Source organism: Anopheles merus, chromosome 2R (genome assembly GCF_017562075.2).
Source record: "Anopheles merus strain MAF chromosome 2R, AmerM5.1, whole genome shotgun sequence".
Taxonomy (NCBI): domain Eukaryota; kingdom Metazoa; phylum Arthropoda; class Insecta; order Diptera; family Culicidae; genus Anopheles; species Anopheles merus.
This window is the reverse complement of record NC_054082.1, coordinates 20116881-20132847: the sequence shown is the minus strand read 5'-3', so window position 1 is coordinate 20132847 and position 15967 is coordinate 20116881. Positions and strand designations below refer to the sequence as shown.

At 48.8% G+C, this 15967-nt stretch overlaps 1 protein-coding gene across 3 annotated transcripts in view; it reads right to left on the bottom strand.

Moving 5' to 3' along the window:
* The window catches only part of LOC121603435 (cadherin-99C), a 148082-nt gene that overhangs the window by 53763 nt on the left and 78352 nt on the right, over nt 1-15967 (bottom strand). For all 3 annotated transcript variants that reach the window (XM_041932112.1, XM_041932113.1, XM_041932114.1), the window contains exons 3-5: nt 7887-8283; nt 6504-6682; nt 6266-6388 (exon numbers count right to left, since the gene is read on the bottom strand). In XM_041932112.1, coding sequence (XP_041788046.1) covers nt 6266-6388; nt 6504-6682; nt 7887-8283 — 699 coding nt within the window. The remainder of the gene's footprint in view (nt 1-6265; nt 6389-6503; nt 6683-7886; nt 8284-15967) is intronic.

Genomic DNA, 15967 nt, shown 5'->3' with positions numbered 1-15967 from the left:
AAGACAAAAAAAAACATTTTAAATTAAACTGCACGCCAACCAGCTTCTCGCGCACTGCGCTTGTGATCGTTGTTGTGAACGGAATTGTGGTTGCGTTGGAGTTGGCCGCTTTTTGTTGTTGTTACGGTCGCTTTAATACAAAAGCACATGTTCAGAGCCCCAAACCTGGCGAGCGAGGCGTCGAAGGGGTGTTTCGATGTGTCACGAAACCGTTTATGATTTTGACAGGTTTCTCTGTTCTCGAGGAGGTTGCGCGATCGCATCGAGCGCTCGATTTCTGAATGGGTGTAAAGTGACGACTGTCAATACTGCATTCCAATCCCCAACCGGGGGCGGAAGAAACCGGACGGAGGAACACACATATTTGAAATGCAATTGTTACAATTCTAGACGTGCGGGAGTCATTTCGTTCCGTGCTGTACACGACACAAGACAGCAAGAGACGCTTGACCCTGAGCCACGATGGCATGACAAATGATGCCGTCCGACAATATCGATCGATCGTAGGGAATTGTGAGTGAGATTGCATTTTTCCACTCCCGTTTATTGTAAATAACCCACCGGCAGGACCTTGATCGCAACGACTGCAAATGCAAATAGGAAATTAATATCACACATCGTTAGGAGGCCGTTTTTAATTTTCATCCCAACCTGATACGAGCTACAATTAACTTGATCGCTCACAGGGTTTGGTGATGGAAGTGATTTATTTAAAGCACCTGCTCTCCCCGACCCCGACGACCGCAGGGCGGGGATTACTTTTTCCCCCGTTGGGTTGCTTGCCAAGTTGGACAAACTATCGCATCGCAAACGATGGACACAGAAACAGTGATTTTCGATTTCGAACAATATAATTAACGAGTATTCTCATCAAATTTTATGAACATGATTATCATCATCATCATCGTCATCATGATCGTCTGATGCGCGCAACTTCGCGTCGTCACAACCAACCGTCATTCGGGGTCGGTGCCGCTCGGCGTAATAATCTTTTGCCACATTTTAGCGTTATTATTTTCAGCGTCATCTTTTGTGCGGACAATTTGCCGATGCCTGGTTGTTCCGATGGGGTGCGTGTTCGCATAAACGCGTGGCCCTTAAGTGGACGCGAAACAAGACATGCAATCGACCAAGGGAGGGGGAACGAAAATAGGGAAGAAAAAACAAAACACCCTCCCCGTATGGCTATTAGCTCTTGGCCCGAGCGACAGCGAAAAACTGATAAAATAAACACACCGTCGTTTAATGACGTTACGATAAACGAACATTCCATTCGCCAAGGGGTGGATCACAATCGATCCTCCTGAGCTCGGTAGGCTGGGAGGGGAGGGGGGGGGATGCATGTAAAAATCGACAAACTTTCAATCACCAGCAAATGGGGCGGTTTGGGAATCGGGGAAAGTATCGGGAAAACGAGGCAACACAAAAATAAGAAACCTAATCAGGGTTGATCCTCGCCCACGGGAATCGGACGGTCGTTGCGGTGGTCCCTGATCGCTACGATTCGGGTGGTATAACGCGAGATGTTACACACAGTAAAGCAACACACACACGCACAAAAGCCAAGGGTTTGGCCACATTGTTTTGCACATCGTTTCGGAAATGGGGAGAATGCTTTGCCGCTGGCGTGGTGAGATGTGTTTAGCCCCGAAAAACTCCCGGCCCGAAGGGTGAATAATAATAAACACCCGTTTAAAGTTAGAAAAATTTGACCATGTTTCCCGGGTGGAACGGAACGATCACACTCATGCTAATTTTGGCTAATGGTTTCCTGCACTCCCAGAAGGGCACACAGCCGGGCTGCCTTAAGCAACGGTTGTAACCATTTTGGCCCATGTTATACCAGCACTGGCGCTGTAAATATGCAGTTTATAAAAAAAAAACACTCTCATGCCCTACCGGTTAGCCTGTTGCACAAACACCGATGCTGTGGTGCCTGATACCAAACGCGGCAGCATTAGTGCATGGGGCGAGCAGCGCGCGACCGCGATCCTCCCATTTTATCGCATTCCCTCGATCGGCGGTGGAATGCTTGCAAGATAGGCCGGCCTGGAAAAGACGATCTTGTTACGTTGTCCGGGCACGGGCACGAGTAAAACGAGACATGTAGGCCATCACATTTGCACAAATATGGTTATCGATTAATCCAGTTCTAGCTTTGACGACGACGTCAAACAAGCAGTGGGCTCTGGCACATACGTCTGCAGCGAAGAGGAGAAACACAAAAAAACTAGCCCCGAGCATGGGGAAGCAAAAACCATCCTTCGCCCTAATGAAATTCACAGGAAAATTTCTCCCTCATTAGAAGCTAATTCTTGCGGATGGTTTTTGCTTGTTTGCTTGCGCCAATTCGCTTGCCCACCGTCCCTTCCGGGGCAGTTGGGTAAGCGGCACGGATGCACACTCGGGCACACGATCTCCCTGCTGCTTTCGCCCATGCGACGGCGTTTCCTCATTCCACGCGGTGAGCTTTTCCTGGGACGCGCGCGATTCGCGTATTGCTTATTTCACGTTAATTATATCATTCCACAATCACCGATCGCACAGCCCACTGGGGTGGAGTATGCGCGCGTCAGAACAGGTTCGTCGCTTGTGCCGTCGCCCAAGTCACCCGAAGGGGTATTCTGCGCTGCTGCACGCTGCGTTTCGACCCGGGTCAAGATTCGTATATAATATTGCTTTGAATTTTAATCGACAAAACCCCCCCACAGTTGACAGTTGTGCTGCAATTAATTAACCGTCCATAAATCAGGCGAGGTCAGTATCCCCCGTAATGTTCGATACATGAACTATGGGATAGGGGTTGGTTGTAGCGCGGTGCCGTGTCACTTGCCGTTTCCTGCAATCTGATCCGTTTGATGCGGAAAGGGACTTTTCGTAGCGCTGCGAGCGCTGCGCTTCGTCACAACAAATACGTCTGCAGGGTATGGTTTGACGTACGTTGGCGGAGTCTATTGGAAAGCAAATCCCAACACACGGAATCACCCCAACGTCAAGCTCTTGCTCATTTCAATTCCAATCACATATCAGCTTTCCGTAGTCAGCAACAGTTTTCGACGACTGCTCGATAAAACTGGTACGATAATCAAAACAATCAAGTAATAAGGCACTATAATTGCATAATTATAAATAGCTTGTCGGTGAATATGTGTACACGGTGTACGCGCGTTCCATTTGAACGTTGTGCGGAACGATCACACAATAATCATCGATCAGGGAACAAGTGAGAGGCCGCGAGGATCAAAGAGTTTATTAAAATGTCGCGCATTTCCGCCGTCAACACCAACACTGGTTTTTGAGGAAGGGATCGTACCGAAATGACGTGATTCATGCGTTCTCACAACACACGAGTGACACGACGAACCCCAAGAGTGCGATGAGTTCTCCCCGAGGGCATGTTCAACCTTAATATCATTCCTTCGGATGCTTTCTGGTGAATGCTTTCTAATTATCCGGCAACACACATACACACAGTGCTCTGTTCAGTAGAGGATTTGAGATTTTCGAATTAAACCGTTGCCGAAGGGGGCACACGCATACGTGTTGAACGAGTTGTTGAAAATAAAATATTACGCTGCGAGGTGGAATGAAAGGTGAGGTCAAATTGAGTTGACCCGATGCGCGTGAGAAGTGCTGCCAGTTCCTGGATCTCACTTTCTTCCGTTAGATGGCTCGTATGCGGGGTCTGTATATGTGGCTGCATTTTTGTGCACTTTCAAAGCCAACTAATAAAAATAGAAACAAACCTTCGTGCCTTTTATGACGCTGGTCGTTCCGGCAGGTTCGCGTGCGAATCGTACGATCGCAATCTCTTCGGACGGGGTGGGGTTGTGATCTAAGTCACATAAATTTATCGTCTACTCGACGACTGTACAACAACCTCACCCCTTTGGGTGGGTGATAAATGTTATCCTTTGCGTAGTAGATAAACTTAACCGACTAGACGCTCGTGGATGGACGAGACGTTATTGGATTGCTTTCTTCCGGGCAGAGGATGTCAATTAATCCCGCGTGGCACAGTCTTCGGTTTGAGTATTTTAACGCGTGGGATTACAGTGCGTCTCTTGCGTCTCGTCTCGAAGATATGTGAATCGATGACTCTCACAAGCGCTTAGTTGCAGTTTACTGCTATTGCTGAAAGGAGGTCGCAAAAGTAGACGGCGACAAGAAATAACAAACCTTAAAGCGAGGGGCGAGAGAAAAGTCGCAACACGCTTCGGGGACACGCGTGTGCGATCGCGCACATGGTGCTAATAGTTTCGCTAAAAGCTTTTCGGAGGGTTCATTTTTTTTCGCGCAGTGTTCGGCGAGGTGTGAGTGCCGAGATGACCGGTCGGTTTGGACCGGTTTTTCTGTTGGTTCCGAGGGTTTGTATGTTTAGATTGTTGCCGGGCGAAAGAAAGCTTATTCGTGCTGTCCACCGCGCTGTAATGTTGCGCTTTCGTTCTTTTTAACGGTTGCAGCCGGATTTAGCTATTGCTGTGATTTGTGTGCAAAGTGGACCAGAATAGGGGTCGGAGAAAGTGTGCAAGACAACAAAGTTGTTAGCTGGTACGCCCACAATGCAAACTCGGCACGGGAAACAGGAAGAAGACTACCGCCAACTCGAACGCATCATTGCGAGAGGAATTAATTAAAACAAAAACCTAATCACAGTATTTATCGCGTCCGACGGCGATCGATCGCGGAGGAGGAGAAGGTTTATCTGGCTACCCACCAAGCCATAGGGAAAGTAAACGTCACGCGCTTTAATTACAAACCTTTGAAGCAACCGATCGATGCTAGCTACCGACCTGCAGTTAGGAGAAGCTTCGCCTAGTTATGTTTCTACCGCACATCATTTCACCAACGACCGGGATGGTTGTACCAGAATCGTCAGATTCATCGCTCGGTCCCTTCTTTGAGGTACGGAACGCCGGAGAAGGCAGCTGAGCGGGCGAGGTAATAAATAAGTCACGAACTGTTTCAGCTCCATTTCTGCTGCACAAACAAAGCATTAAGTATCGATAAGATCGATAAAATACCACCTTCCGATTCGGATGTGGAGGAGGTAATGGACGGCATGCAGCTAGCGCACACGCAAACCTCGGGAAAAACGAACCTCAGGAAACTGTTCAAGATATCGTCCTGGTGGAAATAAAAAAAAAAGCTGAATGACGTAGGAAATAAGAACCACGGTTTCACGATTGTTCAGCAGCAGTAGCAGAGACATTGGAAAGCAAGGTAATAAAATGGTAGAGGAGCAACACAGTGCCACACGCTGACGAGCGATGATAATGATGATAGGGTTGTGGGATGATCTAACACCCACGTACCATTACCGGTGCTGATTGCTCGGCTAGGATTATTATGCAATTGCAGAAGTAGGTTATACGCCGATGGACGATAGTGCGACGCTCGTAGAAGGGTCGGCTCTACTCTTGTGCATCCCTGGAATGCAACCCGCCAGAGTTCGATGCTTTCATAAATCTACTTAGCCTTACCAGAATGGGTGAATGGTTTTAATCTTTTTGCTTTATTCCCAGGCTCCGTGAAGGTGGGAGAGAGATCTAGTGACAAGTACGCTTGCGCCCCGCTTTACACGATTGGTGCATTGTGAATATCCAATTCAAGCATGTGTGCACTGTTGCCGGGATAATGACACGACGGCAAGAACCTCACCTACCGTGTATGTCGGTCTAGGTGAGGGAACGAATTAGAAAAAAAGAGACCCTCTCAGGCATGATATCATCAGTACGCGCACTATATGCTCATAATGGCAAAGCCAGGTAGCGGTCGCGTGTGGGCAAAGCGTACCGGGAGCACAATGGCATGTGCAATTATTATGCGTAACGAATTACGGGATGAATGCGGGCTGAAGTTCTACGGTCTAAGGGTGTTTGGAATCTTGGAATCGACGGAATTCTGCGCACACATTGCACAATTACAGTCGATGCGGTGCGACAGCGTTAGTGCCGCTAGTGCGCCTAGTGTGCGCCCAATCGACCGCCGGAGAACCGAGGTCGCACCACGTCCAAAGAAGGCCACGTACGCGCTGGCTGCACCATAAATAATGCAGTAGAGTCAAATGCAACGGGCACAGAGAAACAGAGAAAGCGAGCATTCGCACTCGAAGGATCAATCTGAGGGGATATGGCATGTTGCCTATAGGTTCGTTCAATTGTGGGCACTATACCGCGACGACGAACCCCCAAAACGACCCAATTGCGATGTCCAGTGAATGAGATCCTGGAGTGAGAACTACATCTTAGCGCACTACACCTACCTCCGGGACGGTCGTTTCGTAGGGTGTGTTGATAAACATCGGCGGATTATCGTTGACATCCGACACTCGGACGATTATTGGAATGTTGCGCTTGCGACGCGTCGACCGCACCATGCAGGTTATCTAGATTCGGAACGAGAGCACGAGAGGGAGAGAGTGCAAAAGCGAAAACGAAAGGGACGATTTAGTGGAACTGTTGGCTCTGCTGTTGGCATTGAGCAAACCGAACGCCGCCTACCTGGAATACGATGTGGCTGAGATTTTCCTCGTCGCGATCTAGTGGATGGATCAGGCGCAAAGATTTGCCGTCGAGCAGGAAGGTCGGTTTGCCCTTTGGGAAGACCAGCTCCAGGGTGATGTCATCGGTCGGGTCGCCCGAGATCGGTAGCTCCGGTGGGTTCGTATGTTGCGCCACGGCTGGTAAAACGAAACGAGAGGTAGTCGGGTTAGTAAAGATCATCAGATGAGCTGCTGGAGGGGGAAAAAAGTGTCCTATGAAAAGGAGTTCTGCAGTGGGACGGCATCTCTGATCTGTTCGATGTGATTTAATGTAGGGCATCAGGGGTGTTTCATACTTTGCCTACTCCAATGTCCACGCCTTATATTCAAATAATAGGCCCTATTCGTTAGTTATCTTCAAAAGTGTTTGAAGTATAAAGTGCAGCCTAGAATTCTTCAAAACTCGCAAACGGTATTTAACGTTACTTTGATATTATATCCTGTGTCATTACAAAATGCTATTCCGAAGTATTACAGACCTGCTGGAGTTGGTTCCATCATTACCTCAGCCCCATTCCAATAGTGTAATATTCTATTTTACTGCTTTATTAAGTCTGTAAAAGAACCAAACGCAACTGTATATTACTGGCATTCTTAGAGAACGTGAGGATCGAGAGGTACTAGATCATGATGCTCCAAATAGCAGGAATTACCGTTCCCGATTACTTTATGGGCCCAACCCAAGCATACAGTTGGAATCTCCGCGCATGCCGCAGCTTACAAGCACACACGAACACACCCGCAGGAAGCTCTAATTCTGATTAGTGCCTGCGGGGGCCAATAAGCTGCCCAACAGTGCAGCCGGAACGGTCACGAAGTGGTACGTCCACGAGCAACAAACAAGTGTACCATTACTCTACCCACCTACAGGGCAAATTTTAATTGATTGTGCCTGTTGTTGTTACTTTTTTTGCCAACGCATGGTGTGCCGCTTCTGGTCGGGCAAAAAAGGGTGTCAGAGCAAAGGAAAAAAGGTCTATTTTACGCAAAAAAAAAAGAAAACCATTTCGAGTAGCGGCAAATGTGACTTTGGCCGACCAAAGGGACACTCTATCTGGATGCCCGATCCCGCTGTATCACCTGTAGCTTTTAGCGGGCTTTGCCTGAAGGGGACAATTGCGTACTAAAGTTACCGTACCGTCGTGCGCAAGAGTGCTTGAGTGAGGCGTATTACCGCAAGATCCTTCGTGCGCCCGAGGATACAAGTAAGCGCACGCGTAGAAAAACGCAAATATGTCTATTTATGCTTAAACGAATGGGCATTTGGGAGGTGTTTGTCGTTTTCCATCTCTTTCCCTTTTCTGTCTTTAAATAACACGCACAGCCCGCTAAATACACTTACAGCTTCCCCGGCTTTCCTCAATGTCCAGTATAATGCTGGACTGGCCCGTTTCCACCTCGCACAGTTGCTGCTTGCCCTCGACGCCGGGTAGAACGGCACAAGAGGTCACGAGAAGTATTGCCAGCAGCAACAAGCTGCCGGCCGGCCGGACTGTTGTCTGGCCCAGAAAGCTGGTCACCATCATTACTGGATGCTGCGTTCTCGACCGTTCTGGTAGCCGATCGTGCCTGTTGTTGTGCTGCTGCTGCTGCTGGTCCCGTTTCGTGACGATCGATGCCATCGATCGAGCGGCCGTGCTGCTGCTGATAGTCATTTCCGCTGGTGTCGCCGCGTCCGGTCGCGATGTCACGCTGGCTGGCCTGTCGGTGTGCTTCCCGTGCGAGCGTAGCCACCGCGTCTAGCAAAAGGGAAAGGTAGAACGAAAACGTACGAATTAATTAAAGACGTAAAGGCGGTGAGAGGGGTGGAAGGGCAGAGATTGGATGCAGGATTATAGCTGGCAGTGGGTTTTCGATTGCAATGTAAGTAGCGAACGGTGTGCCGCTCTCAAATTATACATTCATCTACGCGGGCCCGATAATGTGGGACCTCCGCGTGCGCTGTGCTCTATCATCGCGCCTACGTAAATCCTTGGACAGACCACGCGGCGCTCCGTGGGAAACGAAACGGGGCTCCATGTTTCACCTGTGCGGTTTGAAAATGCCGAGCTTGTGTATGTGTGTGTGTTTGTGTGTTGTGGATAACAAGTACGCGTACCACCAACAATTAGTGATACGTTTAATCAATTAACATACTAACTAGAACTAACAAAGCAATTGCCATTGTCGGTGCTTGTCTCTTGGCGGGCGGGATCAAATCGTGAGGCAACGCTTACTATTAGCATAACCGCCCTTCGCCAATACAACGGACCGGGACGGGGAGAAAGTATCGTACGATGCAGGGAAGTGGTTCTGTCCGTATCGGAACGATTAGGAAGATTAATAGGGCGAGGAAGAAAATATGGTAATTCCATTTCCGCTCGAGCCTGCCGCAACGCAACGGGATTAGTCACTCGAGTACGCGATCATCTGTCGATGGTGTGTCGCGTTGTCGGCTAGTTAAATGTCATTTATTCTCTTTCTTCTTGCGGGTGGTTTGGTATTTGCTATGACTCAAAATGGAAGGGATAAGAGATTTAGCCCACACAACTCAGAGTGGCATGAGGTCAAGTTTCTTTGCAACTCTCTCAGACATCACTCATCAGCTTCTGGGTGCTTTGATTGTTGAGTGATTTTTGACAAGAAAGCAGGCGGAATAGAATTAGCTGATTGCTTACCAGACATCTTCGAGAAGAAAATGTGAAAATTAGAAAAGGGAGTAATCATTAATGATTAAACTTAATATTAAATAAATGAAGATTAAATAAATAATAATAATAATAATAACTTAATATGGTTTTCCTCTTTTCCAGCATTCCTGTTTTCTACATTAAAAACTAATTTTAAACTATTATTAAAATGTAATGCTCTAGCATAGTGTTTGAACCATAAGACTTTGCTGTAAAATTGCTAGACCTTATAGTTTTTGCAAAATAGTTACTCAAAATAGAAAACATCAAACCACTTGTCCACTATCAAATGATTGCAATTTAGTGGTGCAATGTTTTTTTATTAAAAAAGTTGAACATTGCTGGTTGCTGGTTGGATTATCTTTATGTTTTCAGTACAGTTTCCGCAGCCCTGCGTGCTGGCCCCAGAATCATACGCGTTTTATCCATCCAAAAACATGCGCGAAATATCGATCATGTACCTAGCAATGTGTCGCTGAGGTTATCGATCAGCGCAGGTCGAACGATGTTGTGCGCCGGGCAATCTGCGTCCTAGAAAATGGTCCATTTTTTGTTGTTTGCTGCTCGCTCCACTGCTCCCGCTCACTCCTCACCCAGTCGCACGCGCACGAGTGCACGATTTGGCCAAATGAAGCCGACAACGAGATAGTCGGCTCCGCAAGATTAATGATTTGCGTAGCTGGGGCTCGCCTTCGAAACGCAACGAAGGCGCGCGCAATGGGGATTGGAAGAATCGAACAGGATCGAACCGATTGGGGTAATTAAATATTCAAATGCACCTTGCAATCGGGTGTCCCATTCATGGTGGGATAAAATTACACCTGCCAGAAAGGGGCGGAACGTGGGGTCGTTATTACGGAGCGGGAGCATGGGGCAAGATTTGGAGCAGTTTTTGAAAAATAGGCTCGTCCGTTTGTGGAGTCTCGCGGCTGGTGTGTGCTTTCGATTATTCAAGCGTGTTGGGGTGCAAGGGGAGGCTCGGTCGAAGAGAGCACGCAGCACTATGAAAAACCGGGCCTGCCATGATTGCGCACACGGTGCAATAGGCGCACCGAGATGGTTGGTGATAGATTGCAGGCGCTCCGTGTTTGCTTCCATACACGGGCATAAAGATAAAGCACCGGCAGGCCGCTGCGCCCGAGTGTGTTCGGTGAAATGGAACATAAATTTTGCATTTGCCAGTTTCGAAGCCGGACAGAAGAGTGGTGGAATCAAATTCGCTTACGCAATGCCGCCCGAACCCGATCGGGAACTGCGATCGGTGCCGCCGTAGCTACCCGGGAAATGTGTGTGTGTTTGTGTGTTGCGTTTTGCGGTGCAGACGAAGATTTTCCCCATCGATACAGTGCGCGGTGCTGGGTTGGTATGGTGGACAGTTTGCGGACACTGTGCAACAAGTGCAACCGAGCAGCCGGAGGGAGGTGAGATTTCCATGTTCGGTCGATGCCGAGCTGAACGCCGGTTCTCGCTGGAATGTGGCATGCATCGCGCTAATAAAAAGCAGAGTAACGACCGAAAACTGATTTGCCCGAAGCGCATTTTCGGTATGCCGATGGAAATGTGTGTTCGACCTGGGTGAAAGAAAGTGGGGGAAATGGGGGAGGAGGGGAAGGCATAGTATCCGTAATCTATCCCCGGACACGTTTAACGAGCGAATGTGTCCTGCCTCCGTTTAGCCCCCTTGTTTTTTTGCGGCACTTTTTTCAGCCATTCCGTTCTTTTCTTAGCCCCAGCGGTGCTCGCGAAGAGGCATTTGCGAGGCTCATTACGTTAGATTGATCCCGTTCTTCCTGGCTCGGGAGGAAAAAAAGAAGAAAGACAACAAAACAAGGCCTAGGGCGTCCGTCGGATCGACAGCAGCCTGCTTAACCTTTCTTAACCGCGGCTCGGTATCCTCGGGGGCTCCGAATGGGTGGACTTTTTGTGCCATTATTTATGGCCCAATTTACCCAATCGTCGTTAATAATAATACCTCGTAAATTATTTCCCCATTCCGCTCCCGTTCTCCCTTTCCCAAAGGTAGCTTGCCAGCTTTGCGTAAAAGTGAACCAAATTCATTTTCCCGCTTGGAGGGTTATTTTTGTGAGCTTTTTTTTTGTTACACCCTTTGAATCACGATCCAGAAAGTTTGTCCTCTGCCATTTTGCCTGTCTGTTCCACTGACACTCCGGGCAATTTTTTCTCGATCGAGAATTGGTCCACTTTTTTGACGACTTCATTAGTAGGCCTCAGCCCAACAGTTACAGTGTGGAGGTTCTCTCTCGTCTTTTGAGCTTATTTTCTTAGTCCCTACTTGATGTCAAATGCGTTGTGGTCGCAAATTTGAAAACCATTGAACGGACCACACACACACGCAGATTGTAGCCCGATGCACCGTAAACGATGAGAGCCAAAGCACTAGCACCCTGCTTCAACTCTGTACATCGAAAGCGAAATGTTTTATTATTACGTGTAATAATGATTACGGCAATGATTAATCGTGAAAATATTCTGCAACCACGCCAAAATGCCAGCGGTTTCTTCGTGTGAGTTGTGGAGAATTCGTTATCGACGACACGGCCACAAAACGGGATGAGCAAAACAGCAAAGATGAGAGAAAGATACGGAAAACATGAAACAAAAAACACGCGTAAACCCTCCCCCCCCCCCCCCCCCTAACACATTGCAAGCGGTTATGCGCTATTGTTGCTGGCAAAACATGAGCACAAACCTCTTCGGACGGGACCGCCAGAGATCGATCACCCATTTATCATGCACCGAAAGCGCGAGAAGATGCGCTTACATTTTCACCCTCTCCCGTTTGGGACTGCGTGTGTGTGAGCGCGCGCATTGCATTGCGCCGGAACCGGTTATGGTGAGTGCGTTTGGGCGATTTTCCCAATTCGCCAGAGGACGGATCGGCCGGCCCTTGGTGCGGTGCGATGCGTCATTTGGAGTGCGAATGGACATAAATTGTGACATTTATTTATTGGTCCCGTTCTGGTGTCTTCCGCCACGCTCCCACGGGACCACGGGAGGTGTGAGGTGTGTGCCGTGTTTGATTTAGTGCGTGGACCTCTCGGTGCACGCCCGGTGCTGTGCTGATACGTTTGCGAACCCATCCTTTAGCGTGTAGCGTAACGTGACACGCTGCGACGCGGGGTGTGTGTGTGTGTGTTTGCGTGAGGCGAGAAGGGATGATTATGATCGGTGGTTTGATGCACGGCGGTGCAAGGTGCTGAGAAGACATAATCTTGCAGCCATAATTGCGCCACTCAATCATTAACAATTATGACTGTGGTCGTGTGATAAGGCTGAAGAATGATTGTAGATTAAGTGTTTTGATAAAATGGCATTCCTAGATGGGAATGGATTAGACAGGTTTACAACTGGTGAGCCGCCATTAATCATTTGTGTAACATGGTTGGGGATCGTGTGCCAACGACAAACACGTTTCACCTGACGCAAGGTTTAATTTGACCGTTGACAATTTAATACTTTAATTACACTAATATTTGAATGAATGAGCTTGTTAGGAGCGTTTAGGGCTTAACAAATTCGCATTTAAAGAGTTTAAAATTTTGTGTTGACCTCTGGCCATTGCAAAACATACGCTTAAATGACTAAATGCGAAATGTTTGTCAGCGATTGCATATTAATGCTTCATGGATTTCGCCTACGGCGTTTCCCTTTTCCAACACTATTAACAGCCGAGGAAAGCGAACACCGCATGCTGGAACGTGTTCGATTTTTCACCTGCTCCGAAGGACTGCGTGAGGATGCTGCGGGTTCGGGTGAGCTGTTAAGATCGTGATTTTTATGCGTGCGTTCGTTTTTTTTTGTATCTTTTATATACACCCCGACGACCCATAAATAATGCATAGAAAACTTCCAAATGACAACAACTTGTTTAATCAATTAAAACTCGTTTTCACTTCGTCCCGGCGAATAGCGACAACCCCTCAGGGGGTCTCCGCCTAAAGGTACCGCCTAGCGCACTGCACAACCAGCCAGCCCGATGCCAAAATCCTGTGGGCCGCGCTACTCGTCTGGTTTGCGTGCGTACTGGCCCGTTTCGCATCGATGAATCGTTTGGTGCCAGCTTTTGCGACCTGGCATCTTCGGGTAGGCGAATCGCAACAGATACACAGACGCACAGTGCCAAAGGAGCAACCGATAAGATTCCAGCGTCTTTCATTCCGGTTTGCATATGCGTGCGTGCCCCCGGATCTATTTTCCCTTCGCTCTCGGCCTCTGCCAGCTGGAGTTCTCTACTGAGTGATAGGTTTCGCCAATCCGCCAATTGCCAGGGAAGCCCGTGTCCGCTGCTTGGGCAGCAGCTTGGGATGGATAAAATGTTGACTTGTTTGTCAGTTCCAGGGAATGTACAACCTAAACCGACGTAACGAAACGAGCGTAAAACGGGAAGAAGGGATAAGAGAGGGCAAAGGCTTCACAATTTGGGGGGGGGGGGGGATTGCTGCCAATCGGATGAAGGGCAATGTGTAGTCTGTAGCCCCACCGGGTGCCGACTTCCGGGTGGTACACAAATTAAACAATCCACCGGCGAAGAAACGGGCACCCCAGCACCACAGTGTCAAATGTGTCTCCTGCATGTGGAGTGCACTTTTCATTTCATTTTATGACCCGGTCGCTTCTCTGCCGGACCTTTTCCGGGGTTTCGGGCCCCGGTTCCGGGCTGCTTGCTGTGCCGTGCGTTGGTCTTCACCCCAGGTCGGTTAAGCCTATCGCTGCTTCTCTAGCGCGGTTTGTGTTTGTGGATTGGGCACACTTGTTTTCTCCTTGTATGGTAGCAGCAAGAGCAGCAGCAGATACGGCATTTAGAGCGCGTTGCGACCACTTCCTGACCATGGTTTGTTGGAGTTGGAGTTGTGTTGCTCCGGCCCAGTGTGCTGTGCCGTGTGGTGCATGTCGATTGGATTATTTATTTTATTTTTCCATTTAATTAGATGCACTTGGGCGATTGTTTGGCGGGTTTCGTTGCGTTTCGTTTTTCCGCATGCCTGAGCGAAAAGCCCTGTAATGAGGCTTGAGCGACAGATTTTCATCGCCGTGCCCCAAACGCGGGAGGGCAAATGTCTAGCATTTGGGCACCGAACATCAGCACCAATTTCTCTCTACTTTCGGTCCAGTTTTAATTGATTTTGCTTGTAACGTTCCAGACACAGACACACCGGGAAAAGCATTCCAGTTCCATTGCCCACACAAACAACCGCACACTCCACTCGCTCACCGGGGGTGGTAAATGTTTTGACATGCAGACATGAGCCACCGTCGAAGCCACTTTCAGGACCGGGTTTCAATTACAGCTCGCTCTGTTTGCGTGCTAATTATTGATCGAGCAACGATGCGAACACGGCGGTCCGGCGGTCCGGCTGGTTGGCTTGTGTTTTGTTTTTGCACCCAGTTTGAGCGCTGCCACACGGGTGAACCGATGGGTGATGTTACCTGCTTATGCAAGGCAAAGGGAAATTAGTTAAAACACAGGAAGGCTCCAACCGAACCAGATCGAACGCTGCTGGATGTCCCGATAATGAACCGGCACGATGATGATTAAGACTCACCCGGGTCCATCATCAATCCAGTCGATTCCTTTCACCGCGTTAGCAGAGCTCTAACTGATCGGTTCCGGGGCACCGGGGTTCGTCGGTTTTGTGCACAACTTCTCACAAATTCGCGCGTGGTGGTGACAGGAAATGTATTTTCACATCGTTAGGATTGTGGCAAATAAAAAAAAAGAAGTACAGAAGAAAAAAACTATCTGCAAACTGTTAAGCCACCATCGCTCCCTGAAGACGATCGCTTCGGTACGGTGCGGCGTAAAATATGTATCCCTGGTTCGATTATCCAATGCTGAACTGTGTTAATTTATCTCCACTCATTTAGCAACCTTTCACTCGCCATATGCACGTGCAAAGTGTGCAGGTTGTTTGCATGCCTACACTCATGCAAACAAAAAAGAGCTTCACTAATTTACACCCCATTGCTGACTGGTGACTGGTGCGAGGGGTTCGTCGCTGCCGCTTGCGTTGAAGTCACTTGTTTTAATTGTACGCTTCAGGCTTGCTGGAAGCTGTACTTGGGAGCATCTTCACCGTGTGGCTGCGGCAGTGGTTCGAAAAATGCAACATCAATTTTACACCTCCTGTCTACCCGCTCCCTTTCTCCATCTCTCCTCGCGTGATCGATGATGACTACTTGTCCATCGCCGCTGACTGACACAGCGTCTACACTCTCTCGGGTGAAACGTTTCTGGCGACGGTTACGCGGCTGTGTGTCGTCGCCTTGTCGTTCGTTATGTAAATCGGTACCACAGCACCGATCGCAGCACAGTCATCAATTCTAGACTTTCCCCTTTTTTCTGTAAGCGGGCAGCCTCGGAGACGATCTGGGCGGGACGGGACGATACCGGTAAATAAATCACTCTCACTTTGCCGTCGCCTTCCGGAGTCCTTCCCGGCCGTGCTATCACTGTCAATCAACTCCCTGCTCACGTTGGTTGCCGCTATTTTTCTTCCCATTGCTTCGCTTACCGTTAGGGTAGGTTTGACATTTATTTCCCCTGGTCGCGAGATTCATTTGAGTCGGTGAAGACGGGCACACCCGCCGATGTCTCACCGGTCTGAGGCGGTAATTTACAGTTGCCTTGGAATAGTTGCAACGGTGGTTTCAAGATCGTGCAGCAGGCTCGCACGCGCGCTGACTCATTGCGTTGCAGGAACTCTTATTAAAGTAGCTTCTAAGCCTGACTGAC